Genomic DNA, 23,168 nt, shown 5'->3' with positions numbered 1-23,168 from the left:
CGGGGGGCTTCGAGCAGCGGAGGGGATAGAGAGAGAGGGTAAAAGGGGAAGAAGAGGTGTTTTTTCTGGTGGAACAATGTATCTCCCTCTCATTAAACCACCTCTTGCATATGTTAGTGTTACCAATTGAATTGGGGTAGGTAACATTAATTTTAAGCGGACCGTCTTTTTTCGAACGGGCCTAGTAAAAAACAACTAGTTCAAACAAACAGTGGATAAGGTGGTCCATGTTACATCCTTTTTCTACTCTTCTCATCTAATCAAACGCACCCTTATAATTTAGCTATATAAACTTTTTATAATTTGTATCACGTGTTGGTTACAAGATTCGATAAACAACCAGTTCACACTATGAATAAAATTTTGTCGAGGCAAATTGATGTAAAAAACAATAAATCAGTCTTATATAAGTAACCTATCAGCTAAAGGCTTTGGAGAAAGGAGAAAGATTAGGAAATATAGGGAAGAATGGTCTTATATAAGATCAATGCTTGAATTCGAGAACAAGAGGCAACAAAAGGTAGACGCTCTTTAAGAGAAAATAAGCAGCAAAAACTAAGTTATTTTCTGAGTCTTTGATTCAGTGTGAGTTTTAAAATATTAGTACGAAGGAAAATAGGTTGAAAAAGTTAGTTACATACTTTTATGGAGTAATTTATAATATAATGTGAGTGTAATAATTTAGGGAAGTGTAAAAAGCCCATTTAAAAAAAAGTAAATGAGACATTAAATCATGGACAGTCTAAACTCTAAAGTGACAAATATGAAAATTATTTCGTGAATGAAGGGAGTATTAAACATGAAATGTAAGTTCAATATTTAGCTTAAAATATTTTTGGGTATACACCTGGTTGACCTTAATTTGGGAAAATGTTGCGAAGTGCTTTTCATCAACTTGGGAAAATGTTGCGAAGTGCTTTTCATCAACTTGGGAAAATGCTTTGGAATTTCCATGAGCACGTGCTTCATTATGCTATTCTCGAGTAAGTATTTAACTAAATTTCCTAACTTTAACTAGTGATTCTCCATATAACACGGGCCCTCATTCCAGTCGGTAATCACTTAGGCTGTCTCTTGAAAAATAGTGTGTAAGCCTAAATTTGCACTAGTTAATCACATTATTATTATATTAATATGTAACAAGTCACATTTGATGTGATCGACTCCAAATATTCTGCTAATACTTATTAATATATTACTAAAATATAATACAACACCAAAGTTTATATTTTTCATCTTTTACTAGTCAAGAAGCATATCACGAAGCATTCAATTTACATTTATCTGCTGCAAAAATATAGAATAAAGTATCACCTATATTCATGCCAAATAACGTCGTTTATGTAGACCTACCTACATGCAAAAAAATATACTCCTATTTCCCAATAGTAATCACATGTCTTTGTTGTAAATTTTTTATTGTAAATGACAAGTATCATGCCTTATATAATTGATATGTATAAAGGTTATTTAAGTTTGGTTCCAAACTTAAATAAGTTCCAAAAATATCCCGATCAACTTTCAAGTTTAAGCTTCTCTCTACTTTTCATTTATTATAAAAGTGAACCAAAAGATCCAAAACTCGTTATCGCGAACAAACCAAAAAGGCAGACCGGAACTTCTAATCGCGGACGAATAGAGTAATTTTTAGATAATATTTATTCGAAATGAATTACTATATTTCTAAATATGATAGTTGTCGTTAGAGCATCTCTTTTTATTTCACCTGGATATAACTCAACAACCACTCCCCCAACCCCTCCAATTTATATGCATACGCACACCAAAACTAATCAAAATCAAAGTGAAAGAAAACGATGGGCACATTGATCATGTGCGAGTCGTTATTACTCTCCTTCTTCCCCCTACTCCTACTACTTTCAATCTCCACACTCATTCAATGGAGATTCAGCCCGGCCCGGCATCTCCAAAACTCGGGCCCGATCTCCTATCCCATGATTGGATGTTTGATCTCTTTCTACAAGAATCGCCGTCGCCTCCTCGACTGGTACACCGAAATGCTATCTGCGTCGCCGTCCCAGACGATCCTCATCTCCCGATTGGGTGCGCGGCGGACCATCGTAACGGCCAACCCACGAAACGTAGAGTACATCCTAAAAACCAACTTCACCAACTTCCCAAAAGGAAAGCCCTTCACAGACATACTCGGAGACTTTCTTGGCAATGGGATATTCAACGTCGACGGTGACATGTGGTACCACCAGCGAAAGCTGGTTGTACATCAGTTCAACGCGACGTCGTTGAGGGCCTACGTGGAGAAAGTGCTGAAGGACGAGGTGGAGAGGAAGCTTCTGCCGACGATGGAATTCGCGGCGCTAGAGGGTAGGCCGGTGGACTTGCAGGAGCTGCTGAGGAGGTTCGCCTTCGAGCTCGTCTGCAGAGTTTCGTTAGGGTACAACCCCTGCTGCTTGGAGTACGACTGTTTGGATGCGCGGCAGCCGATTTTGGAAGCGTTCGACACGGCGTCGGACATCTGCGCGAGGAGGGGTGCGGCGCCGCTGGCGGCGGTGTGGAAGATTAAGAGGTTTATGGATTATGGGTCGGAGAAGAGGTTGAGAGAAGCCATTGGGAGGATCCATTTATTTGTAGATGGGATAGTTAGCGAGAAGAAGAGGAAAATAATGAGCTGTTGTGAGAAAGGTGATGAAAGATGGGATGAAATGGATCTTGCTTCGAAAATGGTTAAGGATGGGATGGATGATGAGTTTGTGAGGGATACTATGATAAGCCTCATCATGGCCGGCCGCGACACGACGTCGGCAGCCATGACGTGGCTTTTCTACCTGCTATCGTGCCACCCCCACGTGGGGAACGAGATGGCACGTGAGCTGACAGCAATCCAATGTGGCGATGACATGTCAAGATTCGAGAGGCAGAAGGAGCTGAGGTGGCTGAAAGCTTGCATCTGTGAGTCAATGAGGCTATTCCCACCAGTTGCGTGGGACTCGAAGCATGCCACTGCCAATGACGAGCTGCCAGATGGCACCAAGGTCCGGGCTGGCGACCGGGTCACCTATTTCCCTTATGGCATGGGGAGGATGAAGAGCCTCTGGGGTGAGGACCGGTTCGAGTTTAAACCGGAGCGGTGGGTTTCTGAGGTGGAAAGAGGTAAGGTTAAAGCGTTGAAGAATTACGGACCGTATAAGTTTTCGGTATTCCAAGCCGGTCCAAGAACTTGCCCCGGCAAGGAAATGGCGTTCATCCAAATGAAATATGTAGTGGCTTCAATCATGGAGCGGTTCGTGATCAGACCCCTCATTCCAGACCGGCCGGTTTACGTGCCCCTCCTCACTGCTCACATGGCCAGAGGATTCAAGGTGTGTGTTAGTCGAAGATAATGAAATGACGTGCGGCGACACACATGATCATAATGTACCATTAATTTTTGCTGAAATCCAAGTTTCAGTTTTGTTATATCAATCAATCAACACAATAATTGTTTTGCCTGATCATTTAATTTTTACCTACCGTACATGCCCTCTAAAGAATGCATAAGAGCATGCTGTCCCCCACCATCCTTAAACTGCTATTTGAGGGCCCCACTATACTTTTTTACTCCATCTCTTAACTAAAGTACGGAACCTGTAATGCTCCGTCCCTTAAACCGTCCCTTAAATTACTATTCATTCAATTTCATTTTTTATTTTTATTTCCAACCCAATTCAATTAAAACAAACACACTTCATTAAAAAACACACAACATAAAAAAATTATAACTTAATTTTTTTAAAAAAAAACACACAATTAAAATCCTAAAAAATTAAAACAAAAATTTAAAGAAAATAAAAAAACTACTCCGCCGGCGAATCATCCCCCGAAGGCGGTCGATGTGGAGGGGGAGTCGGAAGGCCAAGTTGTACTGCCATATGCACAATACCGTTCCACCAGGCCGCGCATTGGGAGGGCGAGAAGCGGGAAGTGTCCGCCATTGTGGCGGTCATGTACACCGCCATAAGGGTGTCCGAGCCTCCCCCGAGCCCGAGCCCGCCTGGCTTGATTCGCCTAGGCCCTTCCTCGCTCTAGCCGCCTTCGTCCCTTGCGGCCGACGGCGCCCACGGCTGGATCCCCCGTCATCGCCGGCCGTACCCGCAAACTCCTGCGGTGCACTTTCTTGTCCGCCGCTGCCCTCACCAGTGTCACCATACGAGTATTGGCCACTCGCCGTGTGCTTCGTGCGCTTCGAGGTTGAGCCCGAGCTGGAGCCGACACCGCCGGCCCACCGTTCCTCGTCCTTGACAGCCTGCCAAACATCAACAAATTTGAATTGTTTGCCGGCGTCCTGGTTGTAGACGCGCAAAGCCGCCCTCAGAATGTCTGCTCCTGTGGCGCCGCTTTGGTAGTGCGCCGCTTCGGTCTAGTAGATGCCACAGAATTTTTTGACCTGTCTGTCGACTCGGTCAAAGTGAGAGCGGAGCATTTTATATGTGCGCTTGCGGGAGCCTTTCGGCTTGATCTGGTGGTAGAGCTCGCAGACCTTTTCCCAGAAACACTTCCGGGGTTGTTGATTCCCGACGATGGGATCGTACGAGACGGTAACCCAGGCGTTGTACACCGCCAGCGTTTCGAGGTTGCTGTACGGATGCCAGCATAGATCCTCTTCCTCTTTCTCCTCGTCCGCCTGGGGCTCCGCTCTGGAGCTTCTACCGCCTCTGCCCCCTCCACCGCCTCGGCCTACTCCCGGCGTGGGATCAACGGGAAAATCCTCCCGAATCTGGGTAGGAGGGACGGACATATGCATCCACGTTAAAATTGGGTGGTTGGTACCCCCCGGCGTCGCCGAACCCTGGGTGCCCGGCGTCGACGAACCGGAACCACCCAGTGTGTTGATCATGGTCTCCCAATCGCTGAACGCGTTGAGATCCCACCCGCCGGAGTTGCCGTCGCCGGACATCTTGTGATGAGTTGTTAGATGAAAATTGGAGAGGAAATTGAGATGATTTAGGAAGAATAGATGTGTAGTTGTGTGTGAAATGATGATGAATTAGGAGTATTTATAGAGTAAAAAAATTAATTTAAAAAATAAAAAAAGAAAAAACGGTAATAAATAAACGGTAATATTACCGTTCGAAATTTTTTATTTTATTTTTATTTTTTTAAAAAAATTTAATTTTTTTTTAAAAAGATTTATTGCGTTAGCACGTGACGACGCCCACTCGCGGGCTGGCGAGTGGGCGTCACGCACGACGCAGGGGCGCGCCACGTCGCCAGGGCGCGTGGCGAGACAGCCCGTCGCTTGTCTCGCAGGCACGGGACGCGGGACGGGCGCGGGACGGTTCGGCGAGCTGCAACGCGTCGCGAGCGGGATGCCGGCGCGCCACGTATTTAATGTGTCGGTCGAATTCAAATTCACAACTTGTTAATTAAGAACGTCTACTCTATCAATTAGATTATCCTATGACCGATAGCTCAACAGATTTTCTTATGATTATTTGTGTATTAATCAATGTAGGGAAGGTGGGTGGTGTGATCCATCTTCCAGCCTTTATCAATTAAGTCATATTAGTGCTGCCGATAATATAATGACAGAGTGGTTTATATATACTAATATATATATGATGATATTGAAGTCCACAATATTATAACGTAAAGCATATGTTGTGTCTGATAGAACACGCATGTTTACTTTTGTAGGAGTATTAAACACTTAAAAATCTTGTACTTGTAAAACAAAAACGAGTCATTATAATAATATAGGCATGAGGGAAGTACTATTCTAGTAAAATATATAGGATATTTTGTTAGATAATAGATGCTCCAGTGATGCAGTTGCCATGTTTTCTTGTTAATCCCAACGTGCCCAAACGTGACAGTACTTAATTTTTGCTCGACAAAATCACATGCATCGATTGCTCTATAAGAAAGAGTATGTCGTCGACATAAACCAGAAATATGCCCACTTAAATAATCAGCATAAGTATCAGCCTAGTGGAAGGATGGGAATTACTAAAACTCTAATTCAAAAGTAAGTGGTTTCTTGATAAGAATTAGAAAACGTTAACATATAGGAGTACTTTTTTATAAGATGGAGCCTATTTTTAATATATAACAATAATAGAGTTTAGCAAAATATTTAATACCCTTTTAGAGCTAGTGGGGAGGCACAGCTAGTATGTACTGGTTGAGCATCTAAGGGTGCCAGCAATTCATAATATAGTAACTTATTTTAAAGATCATAGAAAGGAACTTAGGGCATCCACATTGGGACGGATGTCCCGATGGACATCCCGACGGACTTTCCAAAAACATCTTCGGTCACGTCATAAGGACATCCCACTGTACAATGACGGACATCCCCAAGGACATCCCGACGGACTTCCCACAATAATAAAAATTCACAAATTCACCAAATTAAACAATTTATGGAATTAAAATTTCGACACAAATACGAAGAAAATACAACCACTTTATTTAAAACAAAAAACATACATGATTATTAAAAAAAATACATAGTTAAAAAAACAACCTACAGCTTCGACAAACGCGGCCCCGTCTCACTCCTCGTCGTCCCCGCCGCCAGTCCCGTCGTAATTCTTGGGTAGGCGTGGCATCCCCAAATCGCACCGCATACTGTCGATGACATCCTTCAGCATAATCTTGAATAAGGGATCAGTCGATGAAAGCCACTTCTCCATGGTGATTAAAAGTAAATCATGCTGCTGTATGCGGGCGAGTGCAGGGAGCTCAGGATCGATCTGGGAAGGAGCTGCGGAAGGAGCTGCCGATTGGACCTTAGGTCCGGACCCACTGGCGCTTCCTCTAGCCATCTGCATCGCGAACTTTTGCCCAACTGAGCGACGGCGGCGGGAACTCTGCCTCGGCTTCAGGGAGTTCGTGGGAACTGGCACTGCTGCTGTACTCCCCGGAGGGGTTGACCTTCGTCCGCTTTGGCCAGCCAGCCTCAACACCCGAACTAAACTTGGCGGAAGTCTGCACCACAAGATAGACCTCCCAATATTTGAAATCCTCGAAACCCAATTCACTGTCGGGGTACTGCTGGTGAGACAGAAGCTTCACATCATCGGCGGACATGCCGCTGGTTGCCGTGCGGAGGTTGTTTTGGTAGATGCCGGCAAATCGGATGAGCTGCCTCCTCAGCCGCTCCCACTGTTTCCGGCATTGCACTCCATTGTGAGGCTTCCCACCTGGTATTTGAATTGGAGGTAGCTTCGGCTAATGCGCCACCACATTCTGTTGATATGCTGGTTAGCCCCGATGTAGGGATCCTCGACTACACTGATCCAGGCCTTCGATAGAGCGATGCACTTCTCTATGCTCCAGATGGTCCTCTTTCTCCTGCCGGCTTCCTCCCCCTCCCCCTCGCCCCACCCTCGTTCCCCGCATGCGCAGATGAGGTAGTGGCCTTGCCCTTGCCCTTCCCTCTCCCTTGCATCCACGTCCTCCCTGTCGCCGATGGCATCTCAGTGGGAGAATCCAGAATCCCTGACCGGAGATAGCCCCAACTCCTCAGTGGCGAAAGTCTCGATGCCGGTGAACTGAGTCTCCAAAATAGTACTCTGGGGGAATCACCCGACAATAGATCCATGTAGAGGCGATAGACATTGTCCCCAGGTGATTGGGGGACCCCCTGTCTGCTCCCCCGCAGCGGCAGGCATGCCCTGCATCATCCCGGGCATCGCGACACTCATCTCGGGGCATTTGGGGCATGACGGGCATCATCCCAGTCATCGCGGCACTTATCCCGGGCATTTGGGACATCATCCCACACTAATGGGGGTACATATTGTAGTACACGGGCATCATCCCTGCCATTTGGGGTTGGGGCATCATCGGCGCCATTCCGGGCATCACCCCGGGCATCGGTGCACTTCCACCGACATTTTCCCCAACTCTAACTGGAAAAGTCGGCGTTTGTGACTCGCTCGTGGCGGGGGAATCACTATCGAAGTGCTCCATTTATCTTCAAAAGACATGAAAGTAGAGAGAGAAACTCGTTAAAACAAGTGGTGTGAATGAAATGAAATTCAACGAGCCGTATATATAGAGTTTTTATAAAAAAATAAAAAATCGGGACGTCCGCCGGGACGTCCGTCGTGTCACCGCAATGTCGGAAGTCAAGACGGACGTCCCCGGAATGCAGCGGAACTCCGGTGTCCGCATCGCACGTCCGCATCCGCCTCTCCGCTGCCTAATGGCGGACGTCTAGCGCGGACGTCCGGCACGCCGGTCGGACGTCCGCCCGGACGGCCGCCGTTGTGGATGCTCTTATTCATTGATAGGATAAAAATAATACTATGCATCAAATAAAGATGGGGGTTATTCAAATTATTCTTTCCTGGTTGAGTGAGTGGCTGCTACAGAGACAAGCTGCCAAACTGCATGTTCCACTTCTCATAGGTCCCGAGTTCATTTAGTGAGATTGATGGCCTTACTTCTTGTAAAGAGTCATGTCAAACTAACCGGACCAAATCCATCAAAGATACTGAAAGAAAAGTTTATTGTTTAAAATGAGAGATTGATTATTAAATTCATTATGGGACGAGCTCATGCAAAGCATCATGATGTATTTGTTTATTATGAAATAGAACTGCAACACTCCAAACTTATGCAATCTAATACGAGGTCTTTCTTCTTTTGTGCTAAGAGAGTAATGGAATTCCAATTTAATGAAGGAGAATAGATTCATTCTAATTGAGGGAGTGACGCATAATGATTGTGCGTCGTTCTTAATGAAACGCATAACCATTATGCGTCGTTAATTAATGACGCATAAGGATTATGCGTCGCTTAACGACGCATAAGGGTTGTGCGTCGCTCATGAACGACGCACATTGGTTATGCGTCGTTAAGGCGGCTTTTATCTGCCTCCAGTCACACGCAGATCACAGAACGCACCTTCATACACTTTCAATTCCTCTATCTCGGCGATTTCTGGCGTTTTCTGGCAATTTCCGGCGATTTCTCCATAAGATTCGGTAATTTGTTCATCAATTTAGCTACATTCATCATTATTCATGTTTATTGTGCTTTCATTTGTTAGTTTTACCCAATTTATACAAATTAGGGCTTGTAGGAAAATATCCATAATTGTCGTTGGTTTATATGTTTTTGATGCAGAAATCATGCAAGTATTTGTGAGTTTGTATTGGGGTGGTAGAGTAGTTCAACTACCACATATGGGTATTGGTTATGACCCACCTCGTGCGAGGAGCTCCATTATATTAAATTCATGTGTTTCCTATTATGAGTTGGTAGCAATGATTTGTGATGCGATGTGAATAGATATGAACCAACACACAATTGAATTATTATGGAGACAATGTATAGTCTATGGTTCCGGTATGAGTTATACATGTTCTGTGATTCGCAATGATGATAGTGTAATGTTTATGTTCAACAATGCTCAAAATTCAAGTGGGTGTATTGAATTATTTGTTGAGTATTCACCTGTGAGGAGTGAAGAAATCCCACCAGTTGTTGATTATGGTATTGGAGCATCTGCGAGGTTTGAACAAATGAGTTTTGAGTGTGGTATTGGATCATCTGCGAGGGTGGACCAAATGAATGAGCAGAGAGATGTTGTAGATGTTGTAGATGTTGCTGATGTTGGTGTTGGATTGAATGATGAGGTAGATGATGCAGATGATCTTGATGAGCCAAGGCCACTATCCGAGACAGAGCCAGACCCCGATCTCAGTGATGGTGATGGTGCTGATGATGTCGGTGCTAGTTCTGATGATGAGATAGTACCATGTAAACCTGTTATGCAAGGTGAACAACCACTTCCGGAATACAATCCTAATGGATTTAGATTCTTTCGTGAATTACCAAGTCGTCCTTCTGGAGTATCGGATGATGTGGGAGGTAATGAACACAGCCTTTTGTATTGGAATGAGAATGAGCCGCATCGGATTGTGTTGGGAACAAAATTTGATTCCAAGCTACACGTGAAAACTGCTATAACTATGTGGAGTTTATGGAATGAAAAACAGTTTAAGGTTGTCGAGAGCAAATTAAGAAGGTGGCATGCTGTATGCAAATTTCCAGCAGGAACGACAGTCACAGGGGCAGGCATCATCAGCACCACCGACGCTGAAAAGGCGAGGGAATGTAAGTGGGAGGTTTCAGTTACACAAAGGTCGCATGACGATATGTGGGAAGTTAGGAAGTGGAAGAATCGACATACCTGTATAGGCCATCGTGCTAATAGAGATCATGCTAACTTTTCAGCCCCAATGATAGCTCTGTTGATTCGACATCATGTGCGACAATGTGCCGATTTCAAGGTCTTCTCAATAATAGCTGATATTCAAGACAGATTTGGTGTGTTAATCAGTTATAAGAAGGCGTGGTATGCAAAGAGAAAGGCTATAGAGTTTGTATACGGTGGATGGGAGGAGTCGTTTAGGCAGTTGCCAAGCTACATGTTTGAACTCCAGTCACAGAATATGGGCACAATTGTTGAGTGGAAGCATAACGATCTGTTGAGTCAGAGGCGTACAATGGTGTTCAACTATGTTTTCTGGGCATTTGGGCCTGCAATACATGCGTTCCAGAAGGCCGCACCGGTGTTAACAGTGGACGGGACTCACCTTCGAGGAAGATTTAAAGGTAAGTTGCTTGTTGCTTGTGGTTTTGATGCTAACAAGACATGCTTGCCTATTGCATATGCTGTGGTGGATGAAGAAACCAATGACAGTTGGTCGTGGTTTTTGGATCATGTCAGAACTCATGTAGTGAAATACGAGAGGGAGGTGTGCATTATATCAGATAGGCATAAAGGACTCTTGAATGCAATGGAGTCTGAAATCATGACTAGGGCCCCGCAGATACACCACAAATTTTGTTTGCTTCATGTGAGGGCAAATGTGTTGAAGAAGCACAAGGGCCACAATGTGAAGGCCATTATATGGAAGTTGGGGGTCAGTTCTCAGGAACGTAAATTTGCCAGAAGACGTCGAGCACTATATGATGTCAACAGTGGTGCGGTTCGAATGCTGAATAGGATTACAAAAGAATGTTGGTCACTGTGCTACGATGGTGGACTTAGGTGGGGGGTGGCCACCACAAACATGTCGGAGTGCTACAATAACGTCTTGAGGGGTGTGAGAGAGTTGCCGATTAGAGCGTTGGTTGATTTGACATTTTGGAGGACGGTAAAATGGTGGGCGGAGAAGAAGACAACAATAGAACACACCGAAGGTGAATTAACCCCATGGGCGAGGGACAGACTTGCTAAGAATGACTCAAAGGGGCGAAAACATTACATCACTGTCATTGACCGAGATCTAGGGAAGTACCATGTCCGAACTCGAGGAAGAATCGTACAAGGAGTGTCAAAGGGCAACAATGTTCAAATAGTCAGGTATTTGGAATCGAGTTGCAGTTGTGGTAAGTGGCAGATGTGGAGAATCCCTTGTTCGCATGCTTGTGCGGTTGCTAGAGACAGAGGTCATGTTATGATTGACCTCATAGATGAGAAGTACTACCTAGGTACATGGAGATCACAGTACTATAGTGAAGTTTCATTTGATGCACCAAGACATGAAGAGTATTGGGTTGCACCTTCATGGAAATTGTGCATCACCCCTCAGCAGTTGATTCCTAGAACGCGTGGCCGAGTTAGAAGAAGGAGGATACTTAATCAAATGGATGTCCAGGAGGAGGATGAACCGAGAGCTCCCCGTCGTTGCAGAAATTGCGGGATAGAGGGGCATGACCGAAGAAATTGCTCAGCCGGTGCCGTTCAGTAAAGTCATGGTAGCCATTTGCATCTGAACTTGTGTATTTGAGATGTTATGTATGTATCAACATTTGTGAGATGTTGTCGACATTTATGATGTGTTTTATTATGTCTAGACTAAAAATTTTGTAACATTATGTGTTTCAAAAAGCCACACACAACCCGGAAAAAATGTTCAAAAATGTGAATTCAGTGCAGAAACGAAATTCACTTGGTGACGCATAAGCATTATGCGTCACCAATAAACGACGCATAACACTTATGCGTTACCAAGTAACGACGCATAAGAGTTATGCGTCACCAAGTAGAGACGCATAATAGTTATGCGTCACAAAAGCAATTTCGTTCAGCACTGTTTAGTCCAGAAACTTCGCCCGGTCGGGCGATTTAATTTAAACAAAAACATTACTTGGCTCCGCACGGGGTATACGGCGTGTGCATAGGCGATATCAAGAAGGCTGGCCTCAATGTAGGCATTCTTTCCCAGGCCCACAGCTGCAAGAGAACCATAGGTCCACCGACATCTCCTCTGTCTGCCTACAGAAGCCTCGCACAAATAATGATACAGGTATGCTAAAGCAGCACTACCCCAACTGATATTAGCCACATCTTCCGGATCGTCTAAGGCATTTAACCACATAAAGGGGACCTTGCACCCTGTGGTGTCCGGTAAAATAAGCCCCCCTAACAGGATCAGAGCATGTATGCGTGCTCTTTGAATGTATGCATACACAGGCAGCCCATCACCCAACGGCATCGTCGCTTGGTGGATCAGAGACGTCATCAACAAACCACCGTGCTTCGTTTCGGTTTCTGAGTCAGGTATCCATCCCAACAAATCTCTACACTTGCTGGACCAATCTTCAAATCCAACAGGGTAGTCACGGCCAGTGAAAGCACGACCGTCTGCTCTCAAACCCCACAGGCTTTGCACATCCTGTAAGGTAACAGTAACTTCCCCAACTGGAAGGTGGAAACAGTGTGTCTCAGGCCTCCAGCGCTCGATCAAGGCAGTTATTAGCTCATTGTCCATCCTCATCGGTCTTCCACATTCAACCACGCCTCTGAACCCCCATACACCTAGCCAATACATCACATTTTCATGTATAGGCAATGCCCACACCTTACTCTCCGTCCTACGACTTCTCAACACATTTGTTGTGCCATTCGCCAACAACGAGCTTGAAATGTGTTCGCTCTGATGAAACAGTAGTGATGGATCCTCAGGTCCATAGCATAACTGTTGTTCGGAACTTGCAGATGCCATCTACTTCAAAACATTCACCCATGCTTCAAATTTTTTTCATAACAACTCAACAATCAACAAGCTAACTAAATTGCAACTTAGGGGCACAATATATGCATAAAATCGCCCACCAAAAGGGGCACAATTACAAAAATTTAATCAATTGCTTCTACCCATTCAATTATATGCATATGAAATACCCAAATTACGGAAAATCGACCAACAAATCCAACAATTTCATCATAAACGCTAATTTTGCTAAATTAAATCCATATGAAATACACAAATTACGGAAAGTCGTCCAAAAATTCCATCAATTTCATCATAACCCATAATTTCATCATAATCGCTACTTATATGCAACAAAACAACACAAAAATACCAAAAATCCATCAATTTAATCAAAAACCCTACTTTTACTAAATAACGGAAAACCTGCCCAAATTAAACATTAAAGGATGTATTTAGCCAAATTGAAGAACAATTACCGGAAAATGGTTGCAAAATGGTGGTAATTCGCCGGATTTTGCTCGGATTCGTCGGAAATCGCCTGCCTCGCCTGCTTCGCCTCTTTCGTCGCGTTTCTGCCTGATTCTGCCTTCTGCCCGTTTTAAAACTCAACTAACGACGCATAAGTATTATGCGTCGATAACTAAAGACGCATAAGAGTTATGCGTCGCTATTAAACGACGCATAAGTATTATGCGTCTCTAATAAACGACGCATAAGTGTTATGCGTCTCTAATAAACGACGCACAATGGTTATGCGTCATTAACTAACGACGCACAATGATTATGCGTCGTTTAATAGCGACGCATAAGGATTATGCGTCTTTTTGTTAGTGACGCATAAGAGTTATGCGTCACTCCCTGAGGCGGAATACGACTAATGCTCTTCATTAAAATGGAATTCCATTAAAATCCTTTACCAAAAAAAGAATTGATCCAATCTAATACAATCCATTCAAGAATACCCTCTCTCTTCGGTTTTGTGTTACCTGAAGGTTTACAGGCCTCATATCCTCTTTCTTCATATCAGATCCTGAGTAGCCTGAAAACAACCAGAAGTCTAAACAGGTGTATAACATGGCAACAAAAAAAAACTACTAGTTGTTTAGTGGTTAGTTCTGCCTTTGGTTAATCTGCAGATAGTATCAGTAGTTTCATTTGAAAGGTTGAACAGTCCATCTTTCTCAAGCACGTTCTTTATGATCCAGGGGTTTGCTTCTGTGTATCAGATTTAAGAAATAGACAAATAGTTAAGGCCAATGCAAAGTGACCGGATCCTCCAAGTTAGACAGATGTTTTCGTTGTGGACCTAAAGTGGGGAGTGGAATATACAACCTCTTTGTGAGGCGCCGTCTTGCAGCCTCATCGAGTTCTTGAGGTCTATTAGTTGCACCTATATCACTCAACGTTTTTTTTCAAGAATTAAAACGTGTAGATCTAAAGAATTTTTTAATTTATCACCCAAATTCAAGCTTCAACCACAATTTCTATATAAACTCCTAAACTTATTGTAAAGATGTAGTAAGTATTTCTTTTTTCTGCAACCACTCAGATTCTAATTAAATTGTGCATCATAGTTCGGCAGTTAGGACTGATTTTTTAATGTTACATATTTAGGTGAAGACCTTGCAGATAATGTCTTCAGAAATAACCTATTAACATAATTTGTGCTCACTGCCACTGTCAAAGCCTTCCATTTCAATGAGGACTGCGTCTTCAGTTGCCTACTTGATTCGTGTTCACCTTCTGATTTAAGCTTCAAAAAAAACAATGAAATTTCTCAAGTCTTTCTCATTCTGAAAGTAGTAATTTGCAACAGAGGAAGATAAGGGCACGAGTTATTCTTACAGTATCATGACAAAAAGTATGCTCCCACAAGGATGAACAAAGTGATTATTCAAGAAAAGGCCTATGCACAGTACAGGTAGTTGTGCAGCATATACAAGAAACCTTAACACAAGACAAATTTGGGGAAACTGAAACATACCCATGCTATGCAATTCTCATCTGTCATAAGTAATACAGCATTGGACACTCTCGCGCTCTTTATCAACTCAGCTCTAAAACGGTTTTTATTTTCAGGTTCACAAAAAAGCAGGGGAAGAAAAAGAATTGGAAAGTAGCAAAATGGTTGTCTTTATAGGAAGTCTAAATTTGTTATCAGAAAGAGTTGCCTATTTTACCTGTGATAGGAGAGAGTCTATTTCATCCACAAATACCACAGCAGGCTGACGGCAGCTAGCAACACCAAAAGGAGCTTTTACAAGTATCTCACCCTCGCCTATCTGCAACCATTAACATGAATGTGTCCATCGAGCACATGAAACTTAGACATTGCCTCTTTTTGTCCATATATATTGATATAGGAATTAAGAATGTAAATTGGCAATGAGCAAAGGCATTTAATCCATATATCATGCTCGGCTATCATTGTCAATATAACAACATACCCATAAAAAGATTTCATGTAATACATATAAATTCTGCCTAAATATTTTATGAGGAACTGCTCATGTGGTAGGAAGACGATGATATTCACAATTCTGATTGGTAGAAAAAGTTGTACTATAAAAACTCTCAACTAGAATAGTACAATCTGTCTGACCAATCACAGAGGTTTTCAGCAGAAAAGCAAACCCATTTGGTCGGGCTAATATGTAGAAAGAGGTTGCTTTAGCCTCTCGACCTATTGATTTTCCTATCATAGTTTTACCAGCAAAATCTCCCTTCTCAAGAGCCGCGTCTGCGCCAATTATAGAGTGCAGCCGCTTGAGCTTCTGATCGACTTCTTTTCTCCAGCAAACCCGCGTTTCGCATCGCCTCATTCCCCGCCATCTTTTTCTGCTATCCCTTCGAATATTTATATACGCGCACAACCTACTATAATTAGAGGATTAGTAAAAACTTTCTTAATAGTAATATTTTTATTAATCTTCTTTATTTTTAAGAAAATAAATAGAGATTCTAGATTTTACGAAGTTAAATATAGTACTAGTAGATTTATCCTACTGACGATAAATAAATAAAAATAATGATCCCTTTGTGTTGCACCAAGAATTTGATATATGTATAAAAGATCGAATAACATTGTTTTTTTTAGAGTAATTGTAGTTTTTTAAGGAACTGTAAACATTTTTTGGAGACTCAATCGTAAATATTACCGAAGACAAGTATTTAAAATTTCAATTCACACTCCGCTGAAGGAATTAATTAATAATTGTAGACCACGCATCTTCAAATTTTTCAATACTATATAGTATCAATGCCTGAACAATATGTGCCCAAAAATTATTACCAAACTCCTCAACAATGCAAAGTAAATAAATGAGAGATCAATATTATACATAGCGCACGACAAAACTAAAACAAGTGCTCAACAATACACAAATTAATAGTAACTATTAGCACATGTTGCCTAATTTAATTCAAACATAAAATGATGGCTCACCAACACTCACATAAATATGTGCCCTAAATGTGTAAAATAACATTGCAAACAAAAAATTGAATTTGCCAAGAAACAACAGTGAATAATTTGAGAACTCAATGACTCAATCACATCCTTAAGGTTTCTATCTAGACTCTGCTACTACACATTTCCATGAAGTATAAATACAAAGTGGAACAGCTACAACTAGGCACTGTTAGCTGTGTGACTTCAACAACAATAATTTTACATTCCAACAATTTTATCAAACCAAGAAAGCAGGTGAAACTAAACCAGCAAATCAAGATACATGGAACGCCAGTTTTTTCTATAGCCTAGTCAGCTTGCTTCATTTATTGCCTCGACGATGGATATCCTTATGCAACATTCAACGAACAATAAAGCCTGAGCAATTATTCAATTGCATCATATTAACTAGCGAGCTGTGTCGTTACTGCTAAACTATGTGTTTCCAGAGGCATCTCCTGGCAACTTTCGGTTGAGGTAGCGAATGACAGCATCTTCAACCCTGTCAAAGTGGAGCATTTCAACAGGTTAAAAACGCCTTGAATTACCAGCATATGCAGGAGAAATATTGCATAAAGTGAAGTAAAAAGCTCCGAATTGGAAATAAAAAAGTTAACAAAAAGCCGTGACTGAGATGCCCATTGAACTTTACTACCTAAGATTATAAAAATCCCACCATCTAACAAATCAGCAAATGTAAACTGTCAAGAGATACCTTTTGAAATAATTTGGTCCTCGTGCTAACTGGTTTCAAGATCAGATATGAGCTAAAGACTCATGAAAATTTTACTCCATAGATTCCACATCCATTCACAAAGTATTGCGTTGATAATATTATTAAAAACACCAAGATGTTCAAGTGAATGTACAAATGTAAACATAAACCATACCATGGCTGGTTGTAAAAATCTGAATTCCGCTCTTTTTCTGAATTACGACTACCTTCTCCAGAAACAAGCTTCAGATCCTTGTTTTGAGAATATACAAGTGCATTTATAAACTCTACAGGCGATTGACTAAATCCAAGAAAGAATGCCCTTCTCCTCCGGTGCTCGTGGATCTTTCTTATTGCAGCACAAATTGCTTCGTCACAGGCATCTATCTCTTTTGTCTTTTCAGTGTTGGCCAACAAAGCATTCAATTCTCTCTGTATCGGGAAGGGCACATCAACCAATACATCATAACATGCAGTTCCTACAGGACTATTACCTGAAAGTTTTATCCTATGTTCCAGGTGAATGGGCTGTGGAGGAAACAGGTGGGGCGTAATTTTTTGTGTGACTGCCGTGAACTTGACTTTGCCTTCCCCAAATACTCTTTGAAGTGGTGGATCACAGTTGAAAGAAGAAGGGTCATCTGGGCACTGCAATTTTCGAGCCTTAACATAATGCCATACCGCAGCCATAATTCTGGCACGAGTATCAACCTCAATACCTAAAAGCTCTGTCAAAGCTGCTGAAAGTTTAAACTTCTCAGGCATATAATTCATTTCTAGTCTTATGCTTGCAGTAAATTCTAGTTCTCCTTTCCTCTTGACCTCAAAACCTTCGTGAGGAGCTGGTGCTCGAGTACTGTCCCATATAATTAAATGGTTATCAGGGTATATTTTCTGGTCGAGGGTGATGGTAACTCTCTTGAAAAATGCGGAGAACTTTGGATACGAGGGGTTAGATTTCTGCATCATTGCTGCCTGATCAGCATCCATTCCCTCCTCCAAAATCCTCCCTATAATCTTAAGAGTCCATGTAGGTGGCTCGGCATTTGGTTTCTTAGGAATGGTGCGAATCTGATTGGCAAAAGTGTTGAAGACATAAATACGCAGAGTTTTCTGAAGGTAAGTTGGAGTCTTTAGGGCATCTTGGATATCAATTTTCTTCCTTGTCAAGGCAGCATCCACTCGAGACTCAAACTCAAGGAGTTGAGTGTAGAGAGCTGACTCAGGCAAAATAGCTGCGACTCTTTCATGTAACTGTTTCTCTGGGAGCTTCTGCTTTTTCCTACGAGCAGCAGCCGAGGCATCCATTGGCCGCATTGGAGAGGCCACATTAGACGTCACAAAGCTTGGTGGACGAACAGGTGGTTTTTGTGGGAAGCGTTTGGCTCCCAATCCCATGCTTCCAGCTCCCGAAAGAAAAGGAGATTGCGAACCCAAGTTTGCCATTACTCCAGGATGACCCTGGTTAAACGAAAGCCCCTGAGCAGCTTGCAACTGAGCCTGTAGTTGTGCATGAGCTGCCATCATTTGCGCATGGGCATGAGCTTGTGCTTGTGCCTTCGACTGAGCCTGGGCCTGGGCAAGCGCTTGCGCCTGAGCTTCTGAAAACTGAAACTGGCCCGGAAATCCAGACGCCAGTTGCTGCTGTAGTGATGGATTCACAGGCATAGAATTCCCAAAAGGGGATGAACCCCCAATGTTCTTTTGAGGATTGTTGCTATTCGCGGCCATGGCTATATCTAAAACTGAGTGAGCCCGTAGTCTTACCTAAGCATTTCCAGAAACCTTCCTGAATTTCATTGGTGAGTAATTCAGAAATAAAGTAGTCCATCTATCACAAGAAACAACTTCACAAAGAGCTTACTCACACACGCATCAGATAAATTAAGCTGCAGTCTGTGAAACAAAGCAGTGATCCAAAAATTTAAGGAAAATTGACATCAAATTAACCAGCAAAGACGAGTCAGTGTGTTTCCGAAACCCTAAATTCCCCTAAACTCATGGAAATCACTCATCAATCCAACAAAAAACGAGTAAAGCGGAAGAACAGCATCTGGATCGCATAAAAACTAACTTGTTGAAATAGAAGGAGCTTCACCAGCAAGCTAAAATACAATTAATCTTTGAGAATTACAGACGACGATTTCAAATTCAACCTACGTTGTCTGAGGTGTTGTGCATTTCTATAATCAACAGAAAATACATGGATTAGAGGAGGTCGGACAAGAGATCTTACACGAAGAATGGGGAGTCGGATGTAAAGTAGAATTCGGCATGTAGGCGAGTCAGCAGCGACTTGGAGGTCGTCAGTTGTGTGTTCGTCTTCTCATAGGATGAGCTTTAAACGTGAAGGGCCGGGCCCCATTAAAATTCACGCTATATGGGCTCTGGTTTTTACGCAAATGCGATGGGCTGGGCCCGTTGTCATCTCAGGGATGAAATTACCAAAGTTTTTCTATTTTTATTTATTATTTTTTGTGTCTTTTTAAATTACATTACCCTATTAGATTAACATCCTCCCATTTTTGTTTTACTAGTACTCAACTTCGTTCCATATCACACTTAGCCTTTTTATTTATCCTAAAAAAATGTCACATTTTTATTAAAAAACATCATTCATGCATCCATTTACATTTTCTCTTTATTCTTCATTATTTTAATTACCCTTTTCTCTATTCACTAAGCACCTGTTTGGTTGTCTAGTTTTGTGACTTTTATCGATAAAAAGATCCCGAAGTGATCATTACTTATTGTTAGGTTTGCTAGATATAATTGCTCCAAAAAAATATTTAGCCCGAGTATTTGTTCATGTAATTCCTGGTTAGCATTTAGTCCTAGCATTTATAATCTTATATCATGAAGTCCATCAATATAGCTACTGAAAATTACTCATTCAGTTCTAGTCATTCTAGAATATCTCTTGTGTGATCTCTTCTTGCTCCTGCAATCCGTCAAATTAGAAAAAACCGCATGTGATTCGCTCATTGGCGTAGCCGACCAAGATTTGGTTAGTTTTGTCTGTTATCTAATCGGTGTTGGTAGTGTATCGTCTTCATTGCGAATTTTTGTTTAGATTTGGCACATATTTGAAGCATCGGCTTCATTGCAAATTGTATTTTTCAGATCAATTAATCAAGATCTTCATAAAAACTGAATATTGATTATTATATCAATACAATTAACCGAAATGCAATCAGCATATAGTTTCAAATATAAACCAAATCAACAATAAAAAGTAAATATAGCTAGAACTTTAAATGTTCACAAAATCATAATATTAAAAAAACATCCATCCATGATGAGATATTCTCCAAGTTCAAACAAATAATAGACAAAATCATAATATTCAAAAAACATCCATTCATGATGAGATATTCTCCAAGTTCAAACAAATAATAGACACTTCAACAAACTTATCTTATAATGACACAAAATTAACACGCAATTATTTACCCATGTTGAATTTTTTTAAAAAAACTACCCAAAATCGAGGTTGCAAAGAAAAGTTCCCTTAAGTTGACTACACAAGTGTCACTACACAATCTACACCTTAATGGCTTAATCTTTTCTTTATCTTCGTTTTTATTTGAGTCCTTTAATTTTAATTGAGATATCGAGATCAAAGATATATTTTAAAATGTAGATGGTATATTTAAAAATACAAATTAACACACTTAATTGATTAAAAAATGTCTTAAGACATTCTATTTTTCAGTAAGAAATTAATAAATTTGTCGGAACTTGAACATCTAAATTTTGTATGTCTACAAAAAGAAAAAAATAGAATCATACATAATAATACAAATCAGTTGAGAGCAATAAACCTACTTAAACTTTCAAGTATATTGTTTAGTTTTCTTGACATCATCAATAATTTCTTCATCAACAATTGATATGCTGGATGGGCGGGAAGAAATTAAAAAAAATCCAAATGCCTTCAGCGTACTAGGCGATGGGGGGCGATAACGGGTAGGAGCATACATTGCCAGCGACGGCTAGTAGAAATAATCGATGTTGCAACATGTGTAGAAGTAAGAAATGTCGCGGGGTAGGAGAAACCGGTGGCAGGGGGCGATGGATTTGGACTTTGGAGGAGGCGACAATTGGATAGGGTTTAGATGTTAGGGTTGAATTTGATGTTTCTAACCACATTTCATGGACTAGTATTTATTTCTTATGTGTTTCGTACACATGTATCTCTCTCACATGCGAACCCAACATTCTGCACCCTAGAATTTAGTATGATGGTTACATATTATTTTAACACATTAACAATACTTGTTAAAAATTTCAAGTGTCGTTGTATATAATGAAGGAGTATGAACCTGGAGTATTGTTTACGGAATTTGATCACCAAAATATCTGACACAAAATTTTGTATAGTATAAAAATACATACTTGGTTGAGATCATACTTGGAAGTGTTTTTTTTTTCTATAAAACATTTAGTTTCTCATTGATTTCATAATCGTTAACTAGAGTGAATGAATGAATAGTTTACCAATTAAACTACATTTGATCCTGAATTTATTAGAGGTCAAAGTGAAAATTTAATTTGGACAACGAACATGTGCGCCGCCCAAATATTTGCAATTATAATTAACAAATTACGAACATGAACGTGCCTAGTTGAACTTCTCCACGCCCAAATTTAATTAAGACATGTTTGGATTTTTATCATGTCCACATAGCATTTCTGAATAATTATGAAACTCAATTTATAAAAAATGACACTATATTTATTTACATTCATGATTTTTACAAGGCTTTTAAAATGTTGTGATCAAAATACCATCTTATAAATTTTGTTTGGCAATTGAAACATTCTCAATTGTTTTAGTTAACAAGCAATTTGTTTATATATTTCCCCATATTCATTTATTAGTGTAGTTGACACTTGACACATCTATATATTATGTTTTCATGTATAATTACTGCAAGACTAATTGAAAATTACTTGTGAATGAACATATATGAAAATACGTATACGTGTCAAAATTAATGGATCAACTTAGCATTTAGTTAACTTTTGTTTATACTATTCCATATAATTGTTGGTCGAAAACTGAACTTTTTTAATATCTTAAGTTTAAATTATTTATTAACTCAAAAACATGTACTCCTATATGAAGTATTTAAGAATTTGTGGTGATAGATACATGTTCAAAATGATCACTAAATTAATTTGAATTTTATATAGAGCATGTAGCGCGCATTTCTTTAGCACTTTACATTAGCAACACATTCATATTTGTAGGTGTAATTTTGTATCCAAATAAATATCATATTTGATACACGTATTCGAACTTGGTTATGTGATATTGATTTTTAAGAATAAATTACAAACACGACTACCGTTTCAAATGTAGACAATAAATTTTAAGATATACAGACGACAAAAATATTCATATCTATACAGGCAAAGTAAAGACTAAAAAAAGATACGGCAACAAAAGAAAACATGATTTCATTTAGAGGTGTAGTTATAAATTCACTAGTGCTTGATATAAAATTTCATTAGCAAAGAATCATGATGCTCCATCCATCCCATAAAATATGAGCAATTGATATGACACGAGAATTAATACAAAATTAATAAAGTAAGAGAGATGTTGAAAATGTGGTAGTGGATAGTATGACCCTTATTATTAGTGTTTAATGGTGATATAAGTTGTAAATAAGTGGGACAGACGAAAATGAAAAGTATAGTTTATTATGTTTGAATTAAAACTTTTTTATTAAACGAAATAAACGGAGTATTAATTAACGCGTGACGCCTTTTTAGTTAAGTGGGTCTCAATATTGAATGAAATTAGCCTTTGAATTTTCAATTTAAGTTCTGACACGTGACGGCCAATTTCTCATAACCAAATAAAAATCATAAATAAACACAATATTAGACGCATGATTTTACTAAAAAATATCTACACACACGCGCGTTTAGTAATTAACGAAAGAAATTATTTAAATATTATATCGTGTTTTATTTGGCAGCAGTCCTAAAACGAACAAATTCCACTAAA

General features: G+C 40.6%; 4 protein-coding genes across 5 annotated transcripts; 2 read left to right on the top strand and 2 right to left on the bottom strand.

The window, feature by feature from the left end:
• The first annotated feature begins 1,742 nt into the window (after positions 1-1,742).
• LOC121761150 (cytochrome P450 94B3-like) lies at positions 1,743-3,473 on the top strand. The gene has a single exon (XM_042156749.1). It carries the CDS (start codon positions 1,818-1,820, stop codon positions 3,357-3,359), a length of 1,542 nt encoding a protein of 513 aa, XP_042012683.1. The 5' UTR covers positions 1,743-1,817; the 3' UTR covers positions 3,360-3,473.
• Positions 3,474-11,051: 7,578 nt separating this feature from the next.
• LOC121760401 lies at positions 11,052-11,732 on the top strand. The gene has a single exon (XM_042156079.1). The coding sequence runs from the start codon at positions 11,052-11,054 to the stop codon at positions 11,730-11,732; it is 681 nt and encodes a 226-aa protein (XP_042012013.1).
• A 2,350-nt stretch (positions 11,733-14,082) lies between these two features.
• On the bottom strand, positions 14,083-15,802 carry LOC121760400 (ATPase family AAA domain-containing protein FIGL1-like). The gene is made up of 5 exons (XM_042156078.1): positions 15,590-15,802; positions 15,161-15,262; positions 14,587-14,733; positions 14,313-14,370; positions 14,083-14,195 (listed from the first exon to the last, which is right to left on the bottom strand). Exons 1-5 carry the CDS (start codon positions 15,800-15,802, stop codon positions 14,083-14,085), a joined length of 633 nt encoding a protein of 210 aa, XP_042012012.1.
• Positions 15,803-16,508: 706 nt separating this feature from the next.
• Positions 16,509-19,484, bottom strand: LOC121762543 (SWI/SNF complex component SNF12 homolog). 2 transcript variants are annotated; one of them, XM_042158446.1, is made up of 3 exons: positions 19,383-19,484; positions 17,322-18,935; positions 16,509-16,933 (listed from the first exon to the last, which is right to left on the bottom strand). In XM_042158446.1, the coding sequence occupies exons 2-3, from the start codon at positions 18,875-18,877 to the stop codon at positions 16,867-16,869; spliced, it is 1,623 nt and encodes a 540-aa protein (XP_042014380.1). In that variant the 5' UTR covers positions 18,878-18,935; positions 19,383-19,484; the 3' UTR covers positions 16,509-16,866. The 2 variants fall into 2 exon arrangements, with proteins under 2 accessions (XP_042014380.1, XP_042014381.1); XM_042158447.1 differs by having other exon boundaries at positions 17,322-18,913; positions 19,383-19,461.
• Between the last annotated feature and the right edge of the window lie 3,684 nt (positions 19,485-23,168).

Source organism: Salvia splendens, chromosome 13, assembly GCF_004379255.2.
Source record: "Salvia splendens isolate huo1 chromosome 13, SspV2, whole genome shotgun sequence".
NCBI classification, from domain to species: domain Eukaryota; kingdom Viridiplantae; phylum Streptophyta; class Magnoliopsida; order Lamiales; family Lamiaceae; genus Salvia; species Salvia splendens.
Note: the sequence above shows the minus strand (reverse complement) of the source record. Positions and strands in the feature narration are given on the sequence as shown.